General features: G+C 51.5%; 9 protein-coding genes across 9 annotated transcripts; 4 read left to right on the top strand and 5 right to left on the bottom strand.

Annotated features, from left to right (window-relative positions):
* Positions 1-1,478: 1,478 nt before the first annotated feature.
* K460DRAFT_367386 (uncharacterized protein) lies at positions 1,479-2,941 on the bottom strand. The gene is made up of 2 exons (XM_040933571.1): positions 1,692-2,941; positions 1,479-1,628 (listed from the first exon to the last, which is right to left on the bottom strand). The coding sequence occupies exons 1-2, from the start codon at positions 2,930-2,932 to the stop codon at positions 1,619-1,621; spliced, it is 1,251 nt and encodes a 416-aa protein (XP_040789204.1). The 5' UTR covers positions 2,933-2,941; the 3' UTR covers positions 1,479-1,618.
* Positions 2,942-3,494: 553 nt separating this feature from the next.
* K460DRAFT_127392 (uncharacterized protein) lies at positions 3,495-3,858 on the top strand. Its single transcript, XM_040926661.1, has one exon. It carries the CDS (start codon positions 3,616-3,618, stop codon positions 3,820-3,822), a length of 207 nt encoding a protein of 68 aa, XP_040789203.1. The 5' UTR covers positions 3,495-3,615; the 3' UTR covers positions 3,823-3,858.
* A 669-nt stretch (positions 3,859-4,527) lies between these two features.
* Positions 4,528-5,594, top strand: K460DRAFT_395986 (Ser/Thr protein phosphatase-like protein catalytic subunit; the record flags this gene model as incomplete). The annotated part of the gene is made up of 3 exons (XM_040936078.1): positions 4,528-4,543; positions 4,605-4,838; positions 4,891-5,594. The coding sequence occupies 3 exons, from the start codon at positions 4,528-4,530 to the stop codon at positions 5,592-5,594; spliced, it is 954 nt and encodes a 317-aa protein (XP_040789202.1).
* Positions 5,595-5,826: 232 nt separating this feature from the next.
* K460DRAFT_285487 (uridine-cytidine kinase-like protein-like 1) lies at positions 5,827-7,277 on the bottom strand (the record flags this gene model as incomplete). The annotated part of the gene is made up of 3 exons (XM_040928819.1): positions 5,827-6,886; positions 6,939-7,066; positions 7,125-7,277. The coding sequence occupies 3 exons, from the start codon at positions 7,275-7,277 to the stop codon at positions 5,827-5,829; spliced, it is 1,341 nt and encodes a 446-aa protein (XP_040789201.1).
* Positions 7,278-7,545: 268 nt separating this feature from the next.
* On the top strand, positions 7,546-9,089 carry K460DRAFT_367383 (uncharacterized protein). Its single transcript, XM_040933570.1, has 4 exons — positions 7,546-7,666; positions 7,724-7,809; positions 8,001-8,196; positions 8,371-9,089. Exons 1-4 carry the CDS (start codon positions 7,664-7,666, stop codon positions 8,845-8,847), a joined length of 762 nt encoding a protein of 253 aa, XP_040789200.1. The 5' UTR covers positions 7,546-7,663; the 3' UTR covers positions 8,848-9,089.
* Positions 9,090-9,312: 223 nt separating this feature from the next.
* K460DRAFT_367381 (alcohol dehydrogenase) lies at positions 9,313-10,485 on the bottom strand. The gene is made up of 2 exons (XM_040933569.1): positions 10,290-10,485; positions 9,313-10,234 (listed from the first exon to the last, which is right to left on the bottom strand). Exons 1-2 carry the CDS (start codon positions 10,461-10,463, stop codon positions 9,353-9,355), a joined length of 1,056 nt encoding a protein of 351 aa, XP_040789199.1. The 5' UTR covers positions 10,464-10,485; the 3' UTR covers positions 9,313-9,352.
* Positions 10,486-12,220: 1,735 nt separating this feature from the next.
* K460DRAFT_395983 (uncharacterized protein) lies at positions 12,221-14,115 on the bottom strand. Its single transcript, XM_040936077.1, has 5 exons — positions 14,018-14,115; positions 13,716-13,958; positions 13,567-13,650; positions 13,224-13,510; positions 12,221-13,168 (listed from the first exon to the last, which is right to left on the bottom strand). Exons 1-5 carry the CDS (start codon positions 14,052-14,054, stop codon positions 12,236-12,238), a joined length of 1,584 nt encoding a protein of 527 aa, XP_040789198.1. The 5' UTR covers positions 14,055-14,115; the 3' UTR covers positions 12,221-12,235.
* A 511-nt stretch (positions 14,116-14,626) lies between these two features.
* Positions 14,627-16,050, top strand: K460DRAFT_431695 (NAD(P)-binding protein; the record flags this gene model as incomplete). The annotated part of the gene is made up of 5 exons (XM_040938346.1): positions 14,627-14,668; positions 14,729-14,887; positions 14,946-15,052; positions 15,115-15,431; positions 15,491-16,050. 5 exons carry the CDS (start codon positions 14,627-14,629, stop codon positions 15,679-15,681), a joined length of 816 nt encoding a protein of 271 aa, XP_040789197.1. The 3' UTR covers positions 15,682-16,050.
* On the bottom strand, positions 16,051-18,765 carry K460DRAFT_127314 (uncharacterized protein). Its single transcript, XM_040926660.1, has 2 exons — positions 17,955-18,765; positions 16,051-17,786 (listed from the first exon to the last, which is right to left on the bottom strand). Exons 1-2 carry the CDS (start codon positions 18,505-18,507, stop codon positions 16,225-16,227), a joined length of 2,115 nt encoding a protein of 704 aa, XP_040789196.1. The 5' UTR covers positions 18,508-18,765; the 3' UTR covers positions 16,051-16,224.
* Positions 18,766-19,324: the final 559 nt, after the last annotated feature.

Below are 19,324 nucleotides of genomic sequence, written 5' to 3'. Positions count from 1 at the left end.
TCATTCTTAACGATTCTCTACGACTTAGCAAACTACACGATACGATTTACGATGATACGAAGTGGGGTCATGTACGACTACGAACACTGCCTCACTGGACCTTTCGGCCTAGGCACGAATGCCCTTCCCTTGCTACATTAGCAGTTTTCCGGCGTTTTGCGGTCTTTCTTTGTGACCATTTGTAGGCTACTGTCAAGCCTAGGGTTTCTTCTGGTTGTCCTGTAACTGTCGATTTTGCAGCCTTGATTTTGTTCGCTTGTTTCCGGGATTGCACCTCGTTATTCTTTGGGTCATTCCCGCAAGACTTCAGCCACACGGCTTGGTTGGCTGTACTGGATGTTTGCCATTCTGTTCACCATCTGGATGTCGACGACGTGTCGGAACGAAGATTATGGGTGGGCACATCTATCATCCATCTTCTCGATACGTGTATTACTGCCTCGATCTACGTTCATGGAATTAGCGTTGCTATGTTCCTTTGTCGATGGGACTTAAGGCTGAGGTACCAAGCGTTACAGGGCGCTAGGGGTATCTGGTTATTATTCCTAGCGTACACATATAATGACGGGCGTTTGAATTGAACACTTTCCTCTCCCCTGCTTTCATCTTCACGTCCTCGAAGCCTCAGTCGCACTGAAGTCGCCTGGTAGTGGGCAGTGATGGCGGGTGGCTCTGACCACGCTAACAGGATTTGCAATTCAGTTTACCTCCTCGATCTTACTACTTCCTCGCAAAGGTCACGCTGGCCTCAATGGCCATCTAGCATGATGAGATCTCCTCGATACAGCCTATCCGTCCCTGCCTCGTAGTATGACATGTCGTCTACAAGATGAGGTATAGTTGGAAATAATGCCGCAGATCTTACGACCTGGACTTTGCCGTGGCAATTAATAGCATGTCACTTACTGTATAAGGATAGCCAATACGACGCGCTCGAAATGCTCTGCAATATACTATCGAAGCATATGCACTGGAACACGAGGGATTCTTTCTTGACATGGAAGGCGAGAATAGACCCATAAATTCCTCAAAAAGGACGCAGAGAAGTCGGAAGTGACACGAAGACGTGATGGGGGCAGAAGGCGCAGTGACAGACAATGGTAAGAGGTGAGGCAAACGCATGATGGTAATGGACAATCCATCGAGTAGAGGAAAATGGTATGAGATTAAATATTGATATTGTTGAAATGATAAGAACGCTGGGAGTCGAATGGTGAAAGGAAAAACGACATTATGTGAAACATAACGCAATGTTTGAAACGCTAGAGAGAGCGGCGCACAAATGCAAAAACGTAGCGGCGTACCCGCACCAAAGACATACAAAAGTGGTTGTTGGTATCAATTGAGCTCAAGCGGTCCTCGCTGTCTCAAGGTGTCGTGAAATCTGCCCCTCTATGCTGGAAGATAATATGACTAGGAAAGAAAATATGGAAACTACAACGAGCTCTTACGGAAAAGCTCTGGATGATCTTGAGAAACCTCTTTTGGAAACAACAGGTAGGAAATTAACACCGTGTTGGGAAAGTTGAAGGGGATGTTGCCGCTGGGATCCTAGAATACGGCGGAAAGAGAAATGCCAGAACTATGCAGTAAGGTAAGGAGAGAAGCGATGGGAGGATCAACGACGACTATGACTTGTCAGCCTGTGCTTGACAGATATCGGTAGGAAGCGAGCAAACTCGAAATCTTACCTATAGGCGGCATTGGCTTGAGTACGCCTCTTCCGCTTTGTGTTGTCATCTTGTTGCTGCGGCCTCTCGCTGTCGTGATCCGTATCTTCATAGCTTCTCTTTCTCGCGAAAGAACTGTCGCTTCGCGTAAGGGAAGGAACGGCGGCCTCTTGCTCATTCCCGTTACTTGGCCTCTCGGAATCAAAGTCTGAGCCGGCCATAGTCCGATTGCTCCCTTCAGAGAGTGCAGGGCTCCCCCTGGGGCCGTCAAAGCTAGGTCCGCTATATTGGGGTGCATTCCAGGGATCGTACCGCTGGTTTTCCGAAGGCGGCGGAGGAGGAGGGATTAGATTAGATGAAGATGACATAGAGCCATATGGTCTTTGAGGCGCAAATCCGTGCCCGGCGTTCCGATCCCCACCATAAGACTGCGCTCTCTGGGTGGGTAACGGAGCATTGGGCTGTGTGTCAGAAGGTGAGCCAACCGGTGGCTTTTCAGGGAGCGATGCCGGTGGCTTCTCCCCAGGCGCGGGAAAGGACAACGACGTTGTCTGATCTGATGGTGGCTTTGGAGCACCAGTCACACCTAGCATTGCAAGGACATCCTCTTGGGTTTGTCTTGGTGAAGAAAACGCTTCCTGCTTCAATCTCGTGGGTTTGGAATCCCCATTGCGACCAGATAAAGCCTGATCAAGGTTGTCCATAATGTCCCATGTTGCGTCATGCATCTCGTGATCCTCGTCTTGTCCTGTCTCATCATCGAGGCGGTCTCGTTGAGCAATGCAATCTTCTAGCGATACGAGATTACGCTGCATTTCCTCGTCTGTAAAGACCACAAAGACTGGGTCACCCCGAATCTGCTCCCACTCATCCGTCTGTCTCACATCGAGGAAGGCCTCGTGCGAATTCTCAGCCATGAAGTACACCGATACAGACTCCCCGTTGTCTAGCTTCTCCGGTGAGGGTTTCAAAGCCTGTTCCTCGGCTTCGCCAAACGTTGAAGGCAAGGCACGGGTCATTTGCTTGGCAGGATGCCAGACGATGACACCGAGACTTAGAGCGGGGTCCACAGGCTCGTTGCTCTTAGGCCAGATTGCACCCTCAAAGTCAAAGTCCCAGTCATCCCAGGCAAGGAACAATTGTGATTTACCGCTTGACCCGTTCTCACTTACGCTACTAGTCGGTTGATTAGGCGGTTGAGTGGGTTGAGACATGGCAAGATGTGCGGTAGCCGGCGTTGGCGTAGCATTAGGATCTTGCATCGGCGGGGCATTCATAGGCGGACCACCGTGTGGGTTATACTGAGTACTCGGTGGGTACAGTGGTGGTCCATTTTGTGACGACCACCCGGGATTTTGGCCGTAGAACTGCTGGTTTTGGTCGATTGGAGCGGGTTGAGGTTGATAATCCTGATAGCTACTCTGCGGCTGTGGAGGTACGTATGCCTGTACAGGAGGGCGAATTTGAGGCTGCGAGTAACCTTGGTTCGGCGTGTAGCCCGGTTGCGGCCATTGGTAGTTTGGACCTTGAGGATATGGTTGTTGAGGATAGGTCGCAGGCTGCGATTGACCGTAGCCTTGCGGAGGATAGCTTTGAATGACAGGAGGGGCATTGTAACTTTGCTGAGGGTAAGTAGGAGGCGCTGGACGCGCTTGGGGGTATCCAGGCTGGGGTGGTTGATGTTGGTTAGGATACTGGCTAGTACCAAAAGAACCCTGAGGTTGCGCAGGTCCGCGGTAGCCGGGTGGAGGAGGATACCGTGTGATTATTGGGTTGCCTTTCTTTTTTGGCAGTCTAGGTACTAATTAGTATGTGGTGGTTTCGTCGCACCAAGCCTTCAAGAGTCGCCTAGAGCAATAGGTGGCTCGAAACATGTAAAGAGAGCTTACCGATTTTCTGGTGGTCGTTGAGGTGGACCAACTTGGGGATATGCCGGCCCTGCCTGATGCTGTCCGTAGGCTGGCTGTTGTCCATGTTGATAGGGCTGCTGTTGGCCATATCCAGGTTGAAAATTGCCATACGGTTGTGGTTGGAAAGGTCCAGCGCCTGCTACAGGCCCGCTACTCCACGACATTACACCCCTGGCCTAGTCTCGATTGATAGCCAGATCAAGGACAATAATGGGCTTGGAAGACCAGACAAGGGAGATTAGGGGTTTGGCTCTGAAGAAGGATGGAAGTTGACTCCAGCGTGGGAAATGGTTTGTTGCAGAGGTGCGCGTTCTCAAATTTGGTCCAGGTTTGGCGCACGTGCCCAGACAATAGGAAAGACCACCTCTCCAGGGGAAAGTGTTGTTAGTTCGTCTCCTAGGTGATAGATGGTTGACCGACAGGTCGGTTGGACGCTATGGTGAAGTGAGAGAGAAATTGAGACTGGAGAGAGAAGGTGAAGCAGGTAAGGCTGCGGATGTGAGGAGGGAGCTGTCACAGAGGCACGACGGACAGATATTGTTGAACTGATGGCGAGATTTAGAGGGCGGACGATGGCATCTTGGCGGCATTCAGAATACGGAGACCACAGAAGAGGGGGGGAAGGTGAAAGGTAGGAAAAGCGCGCTTGACGACAGATGTGAGGCATGGCAAACGAAGGTCGCGTTGAGATGAAGTCTGAAGCGTAGTCACGTTTCCCACGCTTGGGCCTCATACGGCGGGCGCGGTATACCGCCGCAACTCAGACCAAGCAACTGCACCTTGCCCCCCATGCTACTCGCTTTTGCGCCATCACCCGTCTCTCAAGCCTCGATGCGCCTCCGAGGATGATTGTACGATACAGACATCTGTTAGCGACCAGTATAGACTCGATACCCTGAGCGAGTCGTGCACACTGCACCTCCCACATCCACCTTACAAATACTACCATGCCAGGACTTCCGTGTACGTCAGTGGCCGGCGCCCCTCACATACCCCTGCCTGCACTCTTACTCACTTCCTGCAGCTACCGTAGACCTCGACGAGTGTATATCGCGCCTCTCCAAGAAGGAGCTGCTGGCCGAGTCCGTGGTCGAAGCAATATGCGCCAAGACCAAGGAGCTTCTCATGAAGGAGAGCAATGTCGTGCATATCAGGGCACCTGTTACCGTCGTCGGTGACATTCACGGCCAGTTCTTTGACATGATGGAGATATTCAAGATTGGCGGGCCGTGTCCAGACACCAACTACTTGTTCCTAGGTACGCTGACACCCTCGACTTGCGATAGAGCAACAAGGCTGACTTGGTATAGGCGACTATGTCGATCGCGGCCTTTTTTCAGTCGAAACTATATCGCTGCTCGTATGCCTCAAACTGCGGTATCCGCACCGAGTACACCTCATCCGCGGGAACCACGAGTCTCGCGGCGTTACACAATCGTACGGCTTCTACACCGAGTGCTTACGCAAGTACGGCAACGCCAATGTATGGCACTACTTCACCGACATGTTCGATTTTCTTACGCTATCTGTCGTCATCAATGACCAAATATTTTGTGTACATGGCGGCTTGTCACCCTCGATACACTCGATCGACCAAATCAAAATCATCGACCGCTTCCGAGAGATTCCCCACGAGGGCCCAATGGCAGATCTAGTCTGGAGCGACCCCGATCCCGAAAGGGACGAATTCTCGCTTAGCCCAAGAGGAGCAGGATATACCTTTGGAGCTCAGGTGGTCAAGAAGTTTTTAGAGGTCAACGCAATGTCCCATATACTGCGAGCCCATCAGCTCTGCCAAGAGGGTTTCCAGGTCCTCTATGATGACCGGCTCAGCACCGTCTGGAGCGCACCAAACTACTGCTATCGATGCGGAAACATGGCAAGCGTTCTGGAAGTTAGTGACACTGGCGAACGCTTCTTCAATGTATTTGATGCAAGTCCAGACAACGACGTGCATCGAGCTGAGCAGCAACAACAACAAGGGAAGGAGGTGACGACGGAATACTTCCTGTGATACCCACTGTACATAGCGATGCATTATGTCTTGAACGCGGGGGTTGCATTTGAGGGCGTTGGTCATATGGGGTTCAGTGGCACGGCGTTCTGGACATGATGTTGCTATATACATGCTAGCATGGCATGAAGTCATGTACAGTTGCAAGTAGTAATAGGCATGCATGCACAGCAGGCTCACCCCATTGCACTCCGGCATCTACCGCTGAGATCCAAACCCTAAACAACATTTTTCAGCAACCCAAATACTTTGATTCCACCCACCGATTCTCCATGTCGTCGCCTAATCTTGCAATCACAACCTTGGTATCTGGAAAGACGCTCAACACCCTATTGACGCCAATGCGACCCGCCGTATATGTTACGAATACAATCCTGTCTTCGGATACACCATGGTCTACTAGCACCCTGACTGCCATCAAAGCCGCCGCACCCGATGAAAACTGCGGATCCAGAACTAGTACAAGCCCATGCTGCGCAATGTCTGTCGGCAAGGCTCGATAATGCAATTCCGGCTCACCCGTCCTGTAGTTCGTTTGGATGAGTACCCTTCCCGTCCTGCAATCCGGAATTGTACGCCGAAGGCCTGTCTCAAACGCACTGCCACCACGCAGAACCACCACGGCACTGACATCTGCATTTTTCTGGAGCCCTTGGTAGCTGTATTTCTGCGATGTGGTGACAGTGTGAGAGGCGAAAGGGAGGAAGTCGCAAGCTGTTTCGACTAGTAGAGAAACCATGCGGTCGAAGTAGAATATGAAGTCTTCTCGCGATGTGCTTGGGTCTAAGAGGAGGGTGTGCATTCCTTTAACCTGATTCGTCTGCTTCAACACAATTGCATTCGAACTCAGCTCTCTAACCTCAGCAATCTTTCCCAGTCGCTGCAACTCCGCCTGGTGGAGCGCACTCTTCTGATTAAGCGTTTGGCGAACTTGGTTGCTGACCATGGAGATGGCGACTTTGTTCTCGATGCCACGGGGAATGATGAGGTCAGCGATCTCGCGCTGCGGTGCGACATATTTGTAAAAGTTCGGCTTCACAAAGCCGAACCATTGTTTGATACAGCCCTCTATATCTCGACCTCGTTCTTTGACGTCGCGCACGAGACGTCGAGAAAGACAGAGATCGGCATCCGCTTCTGCGAAAATCTGAAGATCAAGTAGGTCTAGCACTCGCTGATCGTGTAAGGCGAAGATGCCTTCTAAAATTAGAACATGTGGCGAATAGATTGTAGTTGTCTTCTCGAGTCGGGAATGCTTCTGAAACGAGTATATGGGTACCTCGGCAACCTTGCTGATATGTCATCAGCAGTCATCTGTAATGTCGACATATCAGAGTAACCTACCCAGCTTTAATCTCTTGTAACCGGTCGACCAAGTTGTCGAAGTCTATGGCCTCCGGCGAGTCAAAATCAAATTCGTTCCTGAAAGCAGCCGCAGATTGCTCAGGTGTTAGTGGCTTGTAGAACGAGTCCTACACGACTTGTTCTTAGTGTGCAGCACGTGAGCGTAAAAGGTAGGACGAAACGCACCATAGACAGAATGACAACCCATGGCAAGTTCAGAGATGCCACTATAGCCAATGCCAAAGACGTCTTGCCAGATCCAGAGCTACCAGCTACTCCAATAATGCTCGCATTGCCCCATGGTGGCTCGTAGTGCGTCCTTCGGCCTGCCGATGACATGATGGTGCCTAGTGTAGCGAATTCTGAAGGTAGCAGCGATTACCGTTACCTCATGGCGTATAAGCAATATTTCCCCCAAAATAAGTGACCGTTGGAGATTATAACGTGTCGATTATCATGCTAGTTTCCTTGAATGACGGATATCCGCAGTGGGAAGTCCTCGAGCCGCGGGCTTACATAAGGACCGGCATATAGCGCGTGCCAAGACCGCACTAGCGAGCAAGCTCAGTCTTTCTCTTCCATCGACCTCTCTCCTCCAAACTTCCTCTCACATCGCCCGCTGCAAACTTTGCGTGGCTCCAAGCACACTCGACCCACGGTCGAGCAGCTCAACCATTTTACTGATGGACGTCGGATGAGGGTGCTGAGTGCCTCCAGGCTTCACTATGGTAAGTAAGCTCAACAAGCATGGAGCTGCTCCCCGCGTTACTGACTCTGAAATGCAGAGCTCATCCACCGTTTCTGTTTCGGCTGCAACGCCAACGCAACATCCTTTCCAGAGGAAGATCGATGATGTCAAGCCGTCCAAGACGTAAGTGCACGAATTATCCTACCGCTACTCTTACATGATGATTTCAAAATAAGTTGGGAATCTCTCCTAAACCACGTGTGGAGAACATGTTAACTTGTATCTCTGATCCCAAGCAGCTTTTGTTGCTTCGCATTATCGCTCCCTTGATACCAAAGGTTACAATAACAGCCTTGCTGACAAGCGCCTCACAGGGACATCAACTTTGTCATCATGGACTATTTGGTCAGCGAGGGCTATCCGAGTGCTGCTGAAAAGTTCGCCAAGGAAGCAAACATTCAGCTACCTCTCGATGAGGAGTCCATCCAGTCCCGCGTAGAGATACGACGGGCTATTCATGCTGGAGATATTGATTCCGCTATCACTAAGATCAACGATCTTAACCCCCAGGTACGTTATGAGCACCTTACTTCTCGATACCTTGCAGGATTAAATTCAGTTTCATGCACCACGCATAATTTTCTTTGATGATAATCAAACCTTCAGTCCTCAGTATGATTGCAAGCAGCCAAGTCTTTTTTAATACGCACATCTGTTGCCGAACCCTGCTGACAGCTAAATAAGATCCTCGATACCGATCCAGCCCTACACTTTGCACTGCTCCGTCTACAGCTCATCGAGCTTATTCGGACATGCACCTCGTCGGTCACCTCTGACATCACACCTGCGCTCAACTTTGCCTCGTCACAACTCGCGCCGCGTGCGGCCACAAACCCCGACTTTTTAAGGGATCTCGAGCTCACCATGTCTCTGCTCATCTTTCTTCCTGCGACGACTGGTACGCTGCAAAGGGAGCTAGTTGAACTTCTAGAACCTTCGCTCCGGCGAAACGTTGCGAGTAAGGTGAATGAGGCAATACTCACCAGTATGGGTGCTCGTGGAGAGGCGCGGATGAGGAGTCTGGTTCGGTTACGACAGTGGGCTGAGACAAAGGCCCGTGCTGCCGGAAAGGATCTTCCCCTCTTACCACATGGCCTAGATGCTGAGCGGCCTGCTGAGAATGGGAATAATGGCGAGGCAGCTGACGTCATGGTCCAGTAGTGTAGCCCGCTGTGGTAGGCATCCCTAGATTGGACGCCATCCTGCGGCTATCTGTAGGCACATAGCATTATGATGTGCAATTTTATGACTATGTTATCATGCACTGAAGATGTTTTGGGTGCGCCAATCATGTGCTTTTTCTCGTCTTAATTATGGCTCTTGGAGGGATACAGTGCATCAACTATGATTAACTCTTCTCGTCTTGATAGTATGCCTTGGATGTATACAGTGTATTAACCATGAATGACTCTTCTTATCTTGTCAGTGTGCCTTGGAGGGATACAGTGCATTATTATACCACGTGCTCTCATGTTGTTGTAAATGTAGTGAGGTCCCCCTCGACGTGGCCGGAGCAGGTTAAGCTTGATGAATCACAATGAGTATGGTTTGGAAGTTTTCATGTCTTTGATGTTGTTGAAGTGTTGTTTTGAATTTCATTTGCAGTCATTATTTACAGTTGAAGCAAGCCATGCTTTTTTTCTTTCCTTTGGTATCATTCCATTGCCTATTTCGACGTGTCCAGAACATAGCGTCCGGCAATCTCGCCCTTCTTCATCTTGTCGAAGACGGACTGGAGCTCTGAGAGACCGACAACCTTGTAGGGAGCCTTGATCAGGCCACGAGAGAAGAACTCAATGGCCTCGGCGCCGTCCTGTCGGTTTCCGACGTATGAACCCTGGATCCGGATCATGCGGACGACGGACGAGAAGACGGGTGCCTTTACAAAGGCACCGGCGGGAAGACCGATCAAGATGATGGTGCCGCGAGGGCGGATGTACTCGGCAGCCTGTTGGAAGGGCTTCTCGTTGACGGCGAGGAGGATGACGGCGTGAGGACCACGGCCATCGGGAGTCGCCTTTTGTACGTCGGCGACGAGGTCCTTGGAGGTAGCAAAGTCGATGAACGTCTCGGCACCGAGTTCGTTGCACATCTTCTTCTTCTCCTCGCCGCTGTCAATGGCAATGGTGCGGAGACCCATGGCCTTTGCGTACTGGCAGGCAAGCGATCCGAGACCACCTCCCGCACCGATGATGACGACCCATTGGCCAGGCTTGATGCCAGACTCCTTGATGCCCTTGTAGACGGTGATACCGGCGCAGAGGACGGGGGCCACGGCAGCGAGATCGGTGTCCTTGGGAAGGCGGGCGACGTGGGCGGCTTTGGCAATGGCGTATTGCTGGAAGGTGCCGTCGACGGTGTACCCGGAGAGCTGTGCATCGGCGCACAGTGGCTCGTCGGCAGTCTGGCAGAACTCGCAGTGGAGGCAGGAGCCGTTTAGCCACTTGATACCGACACGGTCGTCAAGCTTGACGTCGTTGACAAGCTCGCCAACGGCAACGACAATACCGGCACCCTCGTGGCCACCGACGAGAGGGAGCTTTCGGTCCTGGAGATGGTCAGGGCCTACAGTGGGGGTTGGTGGGGGGGTGGGATAGGCTTACCAGCGGCCAGTCGCCGTTGAGGGCGTGGAGATCAGTGTGGCAGACACCAGTGTACTTGACGTTGACGAGAACCTCATCAGGGCCGGGCTTCTGGACGGGAATCTTCTTGTACTCGATGGGGCCACCAGACTTCTCGAATATCTGCGCCCATTGCTCGGTAGGAACGGAAGCCATGTTGACTGTGGTGGAGGAAGGTGGAATGTAGTGGTGGTGATAGTAGTGGTAGTAGTAGTGGTAGTAGTAGTAGAGAGTCAATTGAGGAGTGACTGTAGGCTGATGGAAGGACACAGGAGCAGGAGAAGACGACTTATATACCTACCCACTGCTGAGGGAGCTCGAATCCGTAACCCCACCTGTATCCAATGACAGCATTCCAACAATACAATACCTAACCAGGGTCTCCTCGAATGTCTAGCGCGGCCTGCCCTATGGGAAGCCAGAGGCATCTCACGCCGAGATAGCAACGCTCTCTGCTCCTCTCACCCAGACAGCACGCACGTCTCCTGTCCGGCGAGCCGGGCGCGCATGCCAAAGACGACTATGCTCGAGTTCCATTGGCCTAGCACGTCTATTCACCATGGCGCAGTGGGCCTATGGAGGGGCACATGGTGGCCAGTATGGGCGGCCTGGACGATCGGATGATACGTCGGCTGAGCGCGAAGGTTTCCGTTCAGAGGCATGAACTGCAGCAGAATACGCGCAATCCAAAAGGTGGCCTGACATGAAAAGGTCTGTAAAGAAATGTGCTAAAGGCCTCGTAGCCTAGCTGTTCCGTTTTTCGCTGTGGTGTGAGGGGCACTTGGAGGGGCACTGACGTAAAGCCGCTTGCCTGTTTAGGGCCCAGATATCTCCTGATGTTGGGTTTTTTTCTCCTCTTCTCTCACCACGACTGCGTCCACGGCCGTGTGGCAGCTAAAAGGATGATTCCAATTTCAATTCTGCCTGACATCGACATCTCGTTTCACTCCATCGTCATCTTGAAAGATAACAGCGCCTCGATGACCCATTGTTAGACCACCCGGGTCCGTGCACAGTCGCTTCGACGTGTCTTGACTCTTGAGCTGTTCGCAACCCACCAACCATTCCCTCAACCCAGCCCATGTGAAGTTGGACAAACCCCCCTCAGTTCGACTCTCGGAAGCCAGGGCAAACTACAACTGCCAGTCAGTGGGTCGGTCGGTCGAACGCGTATCGTAACCATGACTTCACTACTCTTGTGCAAGTCATCCAGCCACAGCCTTCGTCACCTCAATCTGGCAACTCCATTGACCAATAGAACACCCCATGTCAGATCGGCTGCATGCGGCTCCTGGTGTTTCATGCGGGGATCCTTAACGCCGAGAGGTCCAGGTGCCTTTGCTTCCGCAGAGGGGTAGTCTCGTAGACGACTTCGACAACGGTATCCTTGAGACTGCGGAGCAAAGGGCTCTAGGGTAGTGTGTGCACCGGTAATACCCCAGACTCCCTCCACGCCTGGTTGTCCCATGAACGTGCAAGACGCATTCCGAGAGCGCCGAGTAGGCGTTGTGGTTGGGTGGCATGGTTTCCCCATTCGGCGGTCGAGAACTGAGGCGCGGGTGCGGGGAACCTAGAGCAGCTAGTGTAGCGCGGGGCAGAGGGAGCTTCGTGAAGTCTCGGGCTTTAAAACTCAAAGCTACGGGTCGGACCCGGCAAGGTATGACAGCGGCAGCTCGCTTTATATCCACGTCCCCTTGAGAACCCTGATATCCTGCGACTTTGAGCACCTGTATGAGCTCCCTCCGCCTTGAAGGCCCCTAGTGGCAAGTACAAGAGGTGAAGTCATGGTTGATCTTTCGTGATTGGGTCACAGGAACACCTTGTATGGAAAGGTTAAATCCTAAAGACGCAAAACAGGGATCCAAATTACATCACAGCTTCAATGGCCACAATTAGGTAACTAATACTCTACTGTCTCATATTACACGTCAAACTAAACTGGGTACAATCGTACAACAGCTGATGATAGAACTAAGCTTGTCCCAATACTTCAGGCCCCAGTTAGCGAGATCGTCTTGAGCCCAGACAGCCTGTACAAGTAACTTGACATGATTGAATGACCGCGAGGAATCTCTGCTCTCCGTCCTAGCGATGAGATCGAGGATGATGGTCCGCTGATCATCCGTGCGAGCTTCACAGCCCAACACGAAGACAGGGAACTGCCGCTCACAAGACGCTAGCTGGGATAAAAGGGCGAAGCCTTTCTCGATCTGCTGTTGGGTTCTGACTGACTGGTCTAGCAAGTTTTCAGTCGCCCGATTGAGGTACACAAGCATAGCTAGCTGAAATAGTTGTGTGACGGTTGTCATCTCTGAGATTTCATCGTCCGTGGTGGAGGCTGCAAGGTTCCTGATTCTCCAGTCGAGTACTTCGAGGAAGCCTTTGTATTCTTCCAGTTTTTGGCCAGACATGTTGTCGTCTGGTCTAGCCGATACCGCGTCGCAGACCTCAGACAGTAGCTGCAGAGTAGCGTTGATAGGCGGTGCCGCAAGCGAAAGACAAAACAAAAGGTCGATACAGCGTCTACGCCCCTGGGAAGCGCCATCGTCAGCCTGTAGAGGTCTACTTTGAGTGATGGAGAGATGAATACGACCATCTGGTAGGAGATGTGCCCTATTGGGTAGCACCGATGGACCAATATCTTTACGGTTGCTTGTTTGAACCAACAGCAGATTTTTGGCGGTTGTTGCCCAGTGCCGTACTGTGAAATGGGCTAAAACATCGTGATAATATACCCATTCCTTCAAGGCGGCAAGATCATCATCGTACAGAGACACTTGGAGACAGTCAGTGTTGAGGATTTCCTTGATCCCGGTGAGATAGCACATCCATTGGCCAGAAGTGCAAGTTGACTGGTAGGCCTAATAGACTACTAGTTAGCAGATGGTGAAAATTGGCAGCGAACTGGACACTTGCCTCGAAAGAACACAACAGCATGCCCGTAGCAATATGCTGGATCATCTCATTTGCACCCAAGTTGGGCTTTGAGGCGGCCGCCACCAAGGCACCGAGACTCGCAATCTTGAGTGTGATGGCTTGACTCTGAACGCCATGGCGATGCAGTGACGACAAGGCAAGTAGCGACTTGAGAAGCGCTGTAGCAGACGATGTGTTGCTCGATAGCGCCATGCGCATGAGAATATTACCCAAATGCATATTATTCTGGCCAAAGGTAGGCAAGGACTGGTAAGCGACACATTGGACTTGGAGGTTGTAGTTAGTCTCCAAATGATACCAAGTAACGGACGGGTAAACACACAATACTGTAGCAGATCCGCATCCCCGACTTCCAACGTGGACGGGTTCCATAGTATGGGTATGCGTAGGACTGGCTGGAAATTTCCTGATAAGACGTCTTAGTTGCCTATGCCTGATTTCAAATCGGGAGCAAACATGCGGGTGGCTTACCAGAAGATGACGGCGCTGTCATGTGATAATGCATTTGAATATCCCAAGTAGACATGTGGATGACTTGTGCATGGAAGTTGGAGCGAGTTCCGCTCCATAGCAACGCTTGCTTTGCTACAACAGCGCGCCTACTGTCGCCTGCGATCGGCCATGACAACCGGAGTCCGTAACCTTTGCAGGTCCGCTTCGAACGAGAGCACCGCAGGCAAACAGGAATGGCGCGATCACAGAGGAGTCTACGGTCTGGTAAAAGATGGTTAAGTTGTGATTTTCTTTCAGTGATCGATGGCTACCGCTCGTACCTCTGCATGTTCCACAGCTTCTCTTTGCAGACTTCATCTCCTGGGCTCCGTAAGCTTTGCGTAGGTAGACAATCCTTTCAAACGCAATACGATTTTTGATTTATCTCAATGTATGTACACAAGGACGGGAACGGACGGAGATCATATGCAAGTATGATTGTTAAGCATACATTTGGAAACTAAGCGCGAACTTTCCGTCCGGATGCTAGCGTCCATCGGGTATCGTGGCCTAACTAGCGTGCGTACTTGATCATGCGGACAGGGGTCTGGAGGATTATTTGGGCAACTATGCGCGCGCCTTCATTCTACGTATAATCGCAACCTGCACATGGAATTTGAAACCATTATTTTGGCAAGTTCGCGCGGGCACTGCCTTTGAGTCGCCCCCGTGGATCCTGCTTACTTTGGTCTACTGCACAAGCACCTAAGCCTCAGGGCAAAGACTGCGACAACTATGCGCGGCGCTAGACCTGAATGGTGTCTTCCCAATATGTCCAACCATTATGCGTAATGTGATTTTAGGGCAACCTCGACTATAAAATCCAAGAAGCCCGTCATCTACCTACGTACATCTCAAACAAGTTCTGTCCAGTTCAATATCCTGTCAAAATGCCCTCTTACGTTATCACCGGAGTTGCACGAGGTCTAGGTGTGAGTATTACAATCAAATCACCACTTCATGGTTCCTACAAGTCTAATTGTGCCAAATAGTGGGAGTTCCTAACCCAGACTTCCAGTGACGCGAATAATATCGTCATTGGAATTGTTCGAAACAAGGCGGCAACCGAGAAAAGGGTTGCCGAAGAATTGAGTGGACGGTCCAACATTACCATCTTGGAGGCCGATGTGACCAAGTATGACGCTGTAAAGGTGAGCAACCCAAGGTCCTCCTGAGAGGAATGATCCACTGACACTACTGTTTTTCTAGAAAGCTGCAGCAGATACTGCTACCATTACTGGCGGGAGACTTGACTACCTCATAGCCAATGCGGCTTACCTTTCGGAAGCGGATAACTATACTAGCATCGGCGTCTTGTGAGTCTCTAGTCCATGTCTCTTTGTGGAACGGCATGTCTGACATGGAGAATCTCTACTAGAGGAAAAGAGCCTGAGCAGCTTACGGAAGAGTTCAACAAGTTAATGGGCACCAATGTCCTCGCCAACATCCACCTGTACAACTTGTTCATGCCGCAAATTCTCAACGGAAAGGTCAAGAAGGTAGTTCTTATCTCCAGTGGCATGGGTGACATTGAAATGATGCGCAACTACGACATTGACAATTCTCCGCTATATGCTACGAGCAAGGCGGCCATGAATATGATAACCGCAAAGTTCAGCGCTCAGTACAAGAAAGATGGTGTGCTCTTCTTGAGCATTTGCCCCGGCATGGTTGAAGTGGGCCATTACAACGACAGTATGATGAGACGCCCAGTGCATGTCAAGTCTCGAACCATCTAGCTGACCTTCGCACAGTGACACCAGAGCAGGCGCAGAGTGTGGGACAAATGGTGGAGAAGTTCAAAGCGTATGCGCCAGATTTCAAGGGCCCAGATTTCCCACCCGAGGCCATCAAAGCTGTTTTGTCTGTTGTGGAAAAGAGCAGCGTCGAGAATGGTGATGGTGGCGCTTACCTCTCCCACTTTGGTACCAAACGCTGGATCTGAGCTAGTTGAGACGGTATTTCCTCGAAACTACGTCGTGGGAATGATAAATATCGGATCATAAATTAAATCACTTCGCCCCTGTTTACGTTCCCTATCACCGTATGTACACCGGAACAAGCGCTGAATCTGACGCACATCTCTGATAAGGGTCAGAAGTAGCAGATTGATAAAAGGGCAATATGCATGATTTCCCATTCCAGCCCAGGGGTATATACCTACAACAATCAGGCAGGCCGCACCAGTTCGACGCAGCACTTGTTCCACCTAACCCAGCCCAGCTGACTGTGCGAAGTACATAAAATATCTACTCATAACATCGTAAAGATAGCCATCGCTCAGAGATTTTAATGAAGAAATAAATGCGAAGGGCTCCCATATGCTCGCCTTTTGTGTACGCTAAATTTGAAATAGATGGATAAGGCTCCTGAAGCAACACATACCAAACAAGGTATCTGCAAACACAAAGGCTCGGAGAACAAATGATGAATTAATACATATGCGAAAACAGAAGTTGAAGGGATGCCGAAGCAACAGAGGGTGCACCTAAAAGAAGTTGTGACCACCGTATCCATTGACCCCATTCAAGGGTGGCTGGAGTAGTGTTGGCGGCTGCTGTTGCTGGATAATATTGGCAGGAACATAGTGTGTTTGGTATGGATGTTGCGGCATACTGAAATCCGCTACAAGAAGGGGATTTCCAAAACCCGTCTGCCTTCTCTGTACTGTAATTGGCGCGGGAAGTGTTGCTAGCGGCAGCTGTTGCTGGACTACAATCTGAGGTTGTGGTTGATAAATGAGATTTCCATCTTGATGGTGGCCGTTGACTTGCTGTTGCTGCTGCTGCTGTAGTTGTTGCTGCTGTTGCTGCTGCTGTTGCTGTTCTTGTTGTTGCTGCTGCTCTTGGGCCTGGGGCGTGTCCCAGCCCCACCTCTGCTTGAGTTCGGTATTGACAAAGCCTACTCGCCATCCTGTTTCTTGGCGGATTTTGTCGAAAATTTGTAGGACTTCCTCTTGCTCTCGTCGATCAGTAAGACACTCAGCAGCAATGGCAAGCGACCGAAGAGCTACGCTTGCAACGCCGCGATCTTTGACGTGGGCACTGATACCACAGATGAATTTCGAGTTTTGCTCAAGCATGGCCCACATCTCGGGTTCGCTAGGGCCCTGGATAGGGTTGATCTGTGCCAGCAAGACGACTGAGGTGTGATAGAAGAGCCTCGCTATTATTGAAGCCCTCTTGATCAACCAGACTTCGGGAAAGGCAGATCCAGAAATTGTTTGTCCTGGATACAAGTATGCCATAGGATGCATGGTACGAGGGATGTTCTCGTTCCACCGATCTGTCATCTCTTTCAAACGAAGCCATTCGTTGTGGCGTTCGTGCAATGTTTGTCTAGCGATGTCTTGATTCCGGGGTATTGACGCGCGGAAATTGCATATCTTCGCAACCACGTACAAGATCCGATGTGTCCAGACTTCTTCCTTGCCTGATTCAGTTTCAGGGGTAAAGTCCAACTCAATGCCCCAATCGTCCGGATCCCAAGCAACCTGCCAGTTGAAGTGCAAACAACTGAGGATCTCCATACCGACATTGAGCCAGAAGCATGCCGCGCCGACACCTATCGACCTCGCGTTCCAGCGGCATTCCTTGATCAGAGCACGAGCACCTGCGATGTGATTCATCCGTTGTAAGGCACGCTCACCCATAATTTCGTACACGTTTAGAATGACTGCGGTGGTCGCGCAGAGGATAGTATCTCGGTCAGGGTCCTGCAACGAGTGCAACAAGTCCCGCGTGGCAACATCGTAATAGTGGAGCGCTTTCTCCTCACTGTATTTTGGGTTCACAAGGGCCAGATGCCGTGCACCGCATGCGAGGAAGGCGTGGAGGAGCATAGGCTCATTCAAGGCATGGAATGGTAGTAGGCGCGAAAAGTGCTTGTGTGCGTCCATGCTATCCATCCATATACCAATCTCTTCAACAAAGACTTGCATGTATAGCACCTCCTCCTGGCTCTTGAGATAATCGCGGGTAGGAAGGGGCGCAGGGCTTGCGGAATGCTCCATCGTGTATGATGACGGCGTTGGATTCGAATAGTTGGACGCTACCATGGTCAGCGAGTTTCTAGCGTCTTTGAATAAGTGCGGAAGCAGTGGTATGTATGCAGGCCCTTGAAATGGCCTCGAGATAGCCCGGCAGGGTGTCTTCTCAAAAGCCACACCCAAGACCGTGCCATATATACACTACTAGTTGCACCTTGGTATTGACTTACATGCACGTGCATGCTGCTGCTGCTGCGGGGCTCGCGAGTGATCGAAGTTGTAGTTGTGTTGCGCTTGCGGGTACGGGTCTTGAGCCATGCCCTGCATTGGCGGAAGATGGTGTTGTCGGGTGGATGCTGAAGGAGCGAGTCCCCCTGGTGGACCCATACCGAAGCCGTTACTGCCTAGTGACATTGACTCCAAGTCTTCAATTGGGTACTTCTCCCGTCCGCCCACGTACTCTGCGGCAATGATCCTCGATTCATCCTGGAAGGCGATTTGGTAGTCTGTTCCTTTTGGTATTAGGTACGCGCCCTTCTCACAAGTGGTGTCGAGGAAGTTCAGCTTCTTGCCCCAGTTGCAGTCGCGCTGGGATTTGGAACAATTGTTACAAGTTGGCTTCGTCTCGTCGCACTTGAGATGACGTTCTCTACATGTTAAGCAGCCAGTGCGCGTTCTTTTAGGTTTGCCGTCTGGCGTAGCGTCACTTTCTCTCTTCTTGGATGGCACTGGCCTACTCCCAGGCGAGACATTCTGCGGCGGAGGTGTAACGGTGTCGGCCATGGTGTCGTCCTCTCACGGCATGCACCTTGTTCGCAGACCGTCGCTGTGCTGCCACTCCAGCCGACGTAGGGTAGGCCACGGCCCTATGATAGGGCGCGGAACGAGTTGTCTTTTGTAGTCCTCCACTTTGTCGTATTGAAGCCTAGGTTCTGACGCAGTCGCAGTCGGAAAGCGTGAAGTCCGCCCAGGGTCGCGGGACGATTGCGACGACGGGGCGCGGTAGCGAGTACAAGTGGTACGTGGTGATGCGAGCGTGGGGTATCGTTGGGGGAGTAAGAATAACGGCTATATCGGAGGAGGGCGCAGGCAAATCTCAAGCGTCTCTACCCAAGTGTCAAATGAATCCGAGAAGACCGTGCTACGGCGGTAGGCAGGAAATGCTTGGAGAAGTGAGCAGGCGCCGGCGTACAGACGCGGTGGGACAGGGGATTGTCGTAGAAGTGAAGATGATAGCTATGTCTGGGGCGATAGCTGGTAAAGTACCGGAGCGTGTCGCAAAAAAGCTGGAATATTGAATTATGCCTGAGCGGGCTGGCGCGAATGCAGGCGATGACGAAGGATGGGGATGCTCCGCGATGTGCTGAGATGCTGGATCGTCGTGTCAGAGGGGCAGGAATAGGCGAACCCAAGGACCGAGGCGTCGTGACGTTGACCCGCGCTGCGACCGACTGCAACAATCGACGGAAGACGGAAATCTGCTTCTTGCTGTGGTGGACTGCACCAATGGCTTCCTCCGTTTATCGAGTCGGCAAAGGAGGGGAGTAGAGAGAGGGGGAGAGAGAGCGAGAGGGAGCGCGCGAGAGTGAATGAGAGGCCG

Source organism: Cucurbitaria berberidis (genome assembly GCF_010015615.1).
Source record: "Cucurbitaria berberidis CBS 394.84 unplaced genomic scaffold K460scaffold_3, whole genome shotgun sequence".
Classification (NCBI taxonomy): Eukaryota; Fungi; Ascomycota; class Dothideomycetes; order Pleosporales; family Cucurbitariaceae; genus Cucurbitaria; species Cucurbitaria berberidis.
The sequence above is the reverse complement of the archived record's forward strand: the minus strand, read 5'-3'. Positions and strand labels throughout refer to the sequence as shown.

What these genes read in the sequence shown, in the direction of transcription:
- K460DRAFT_367386 (XM_040933571.1), bottom strand. Translation starts at nt 2,932, where the DNA reads ATGCAAGATCCTAATGCTACGCCAACGCCGGCTACCGCACATCTTGCC.
- K460DRAFT_127392 (XM_040926661.1), top strand. Translation starts at nt 3,616, where the DNA reads ATGCTGTCCGTAGGCTGGCTGTTGTCCATGTTGATAGGGCTGCTGTTG.
- K460DRAFT_367383 (XM_040933570.1), top strand. An exon ending in GATGTCAAGCCGTCCAAGAC is followed by an intron (nt 7,810 to 8,000) that starts GTAAGTGCACGA and finishes AGCGCCTCACAG; the next exon opens with GGACATCAACTTTGTCATCA. An exon ending in TCAACGATCTTAACCCCCAG is followed by an intron (nt 8,197 to 8,370) that starts GTACGTTATGAG and finishes CAGCTAAATAAG; the next exon opens with ATCCTCGATACCGATCCAGC.
- K460DRAFT_367381 (XM_040933569.1), bottom strand. Translation starts at nt 10,463, where the DNA reads ATGGCTTCCGTTCCTACCGAGCAATGGGCGCAGATATTCGAGAAGTCT. An exon ending in TCAACGGCGACTGGCCGCTG is followed by an intron (nt 10,235 to 10,289) that starts GTAAGCCTATCC and finishes GACCATCTCCAG; the next exon opens with GACCGAAAGCTCCCTCTCGT.
- K460DRAFT_395983 (XM_040936077.1), bottom strand. Translation starts at nt 14,054, where the DNA reads ATGAAGTCTGCAAAGAGAAGCTGTGGAACATGCAGAG. An exon ending in AAGCTGTGGAACATGCAGAG is followed by an intron (nt 13,959 to 14,017) that starts GTACGAGCGGTA and finishes ATCTTTTACCAG; the next exon opens with ACCGTAGACTCCTCTGTGAT. An exon ending in GACAGCGCCGTCATCTTCTG is followed by an intron (nt 13,651 to 13,715) that starts GTAAGCCACCCG and finishes ACGTCTTATCAG; the next exon opens with GAAATTTCCAGCCAGTCCTA.
- K460DRAFT_127314 (XM_040926660.1), bottom strand. Translation starts at nt 18,507, where the DNA reads ATGGCCGACACCGTTACACCTCCGCCGCAGAATGTCTCGCCTGGGAGT. An exon ending in GCAGCAGCATGCACGTGCAT is followed by an intron (nt 17,787 to 17,954) that starts GTAAGTCAATAC and finishes TGACCATGGTAG; the next exon opens with CGTCCAACTATTCGAATCCA.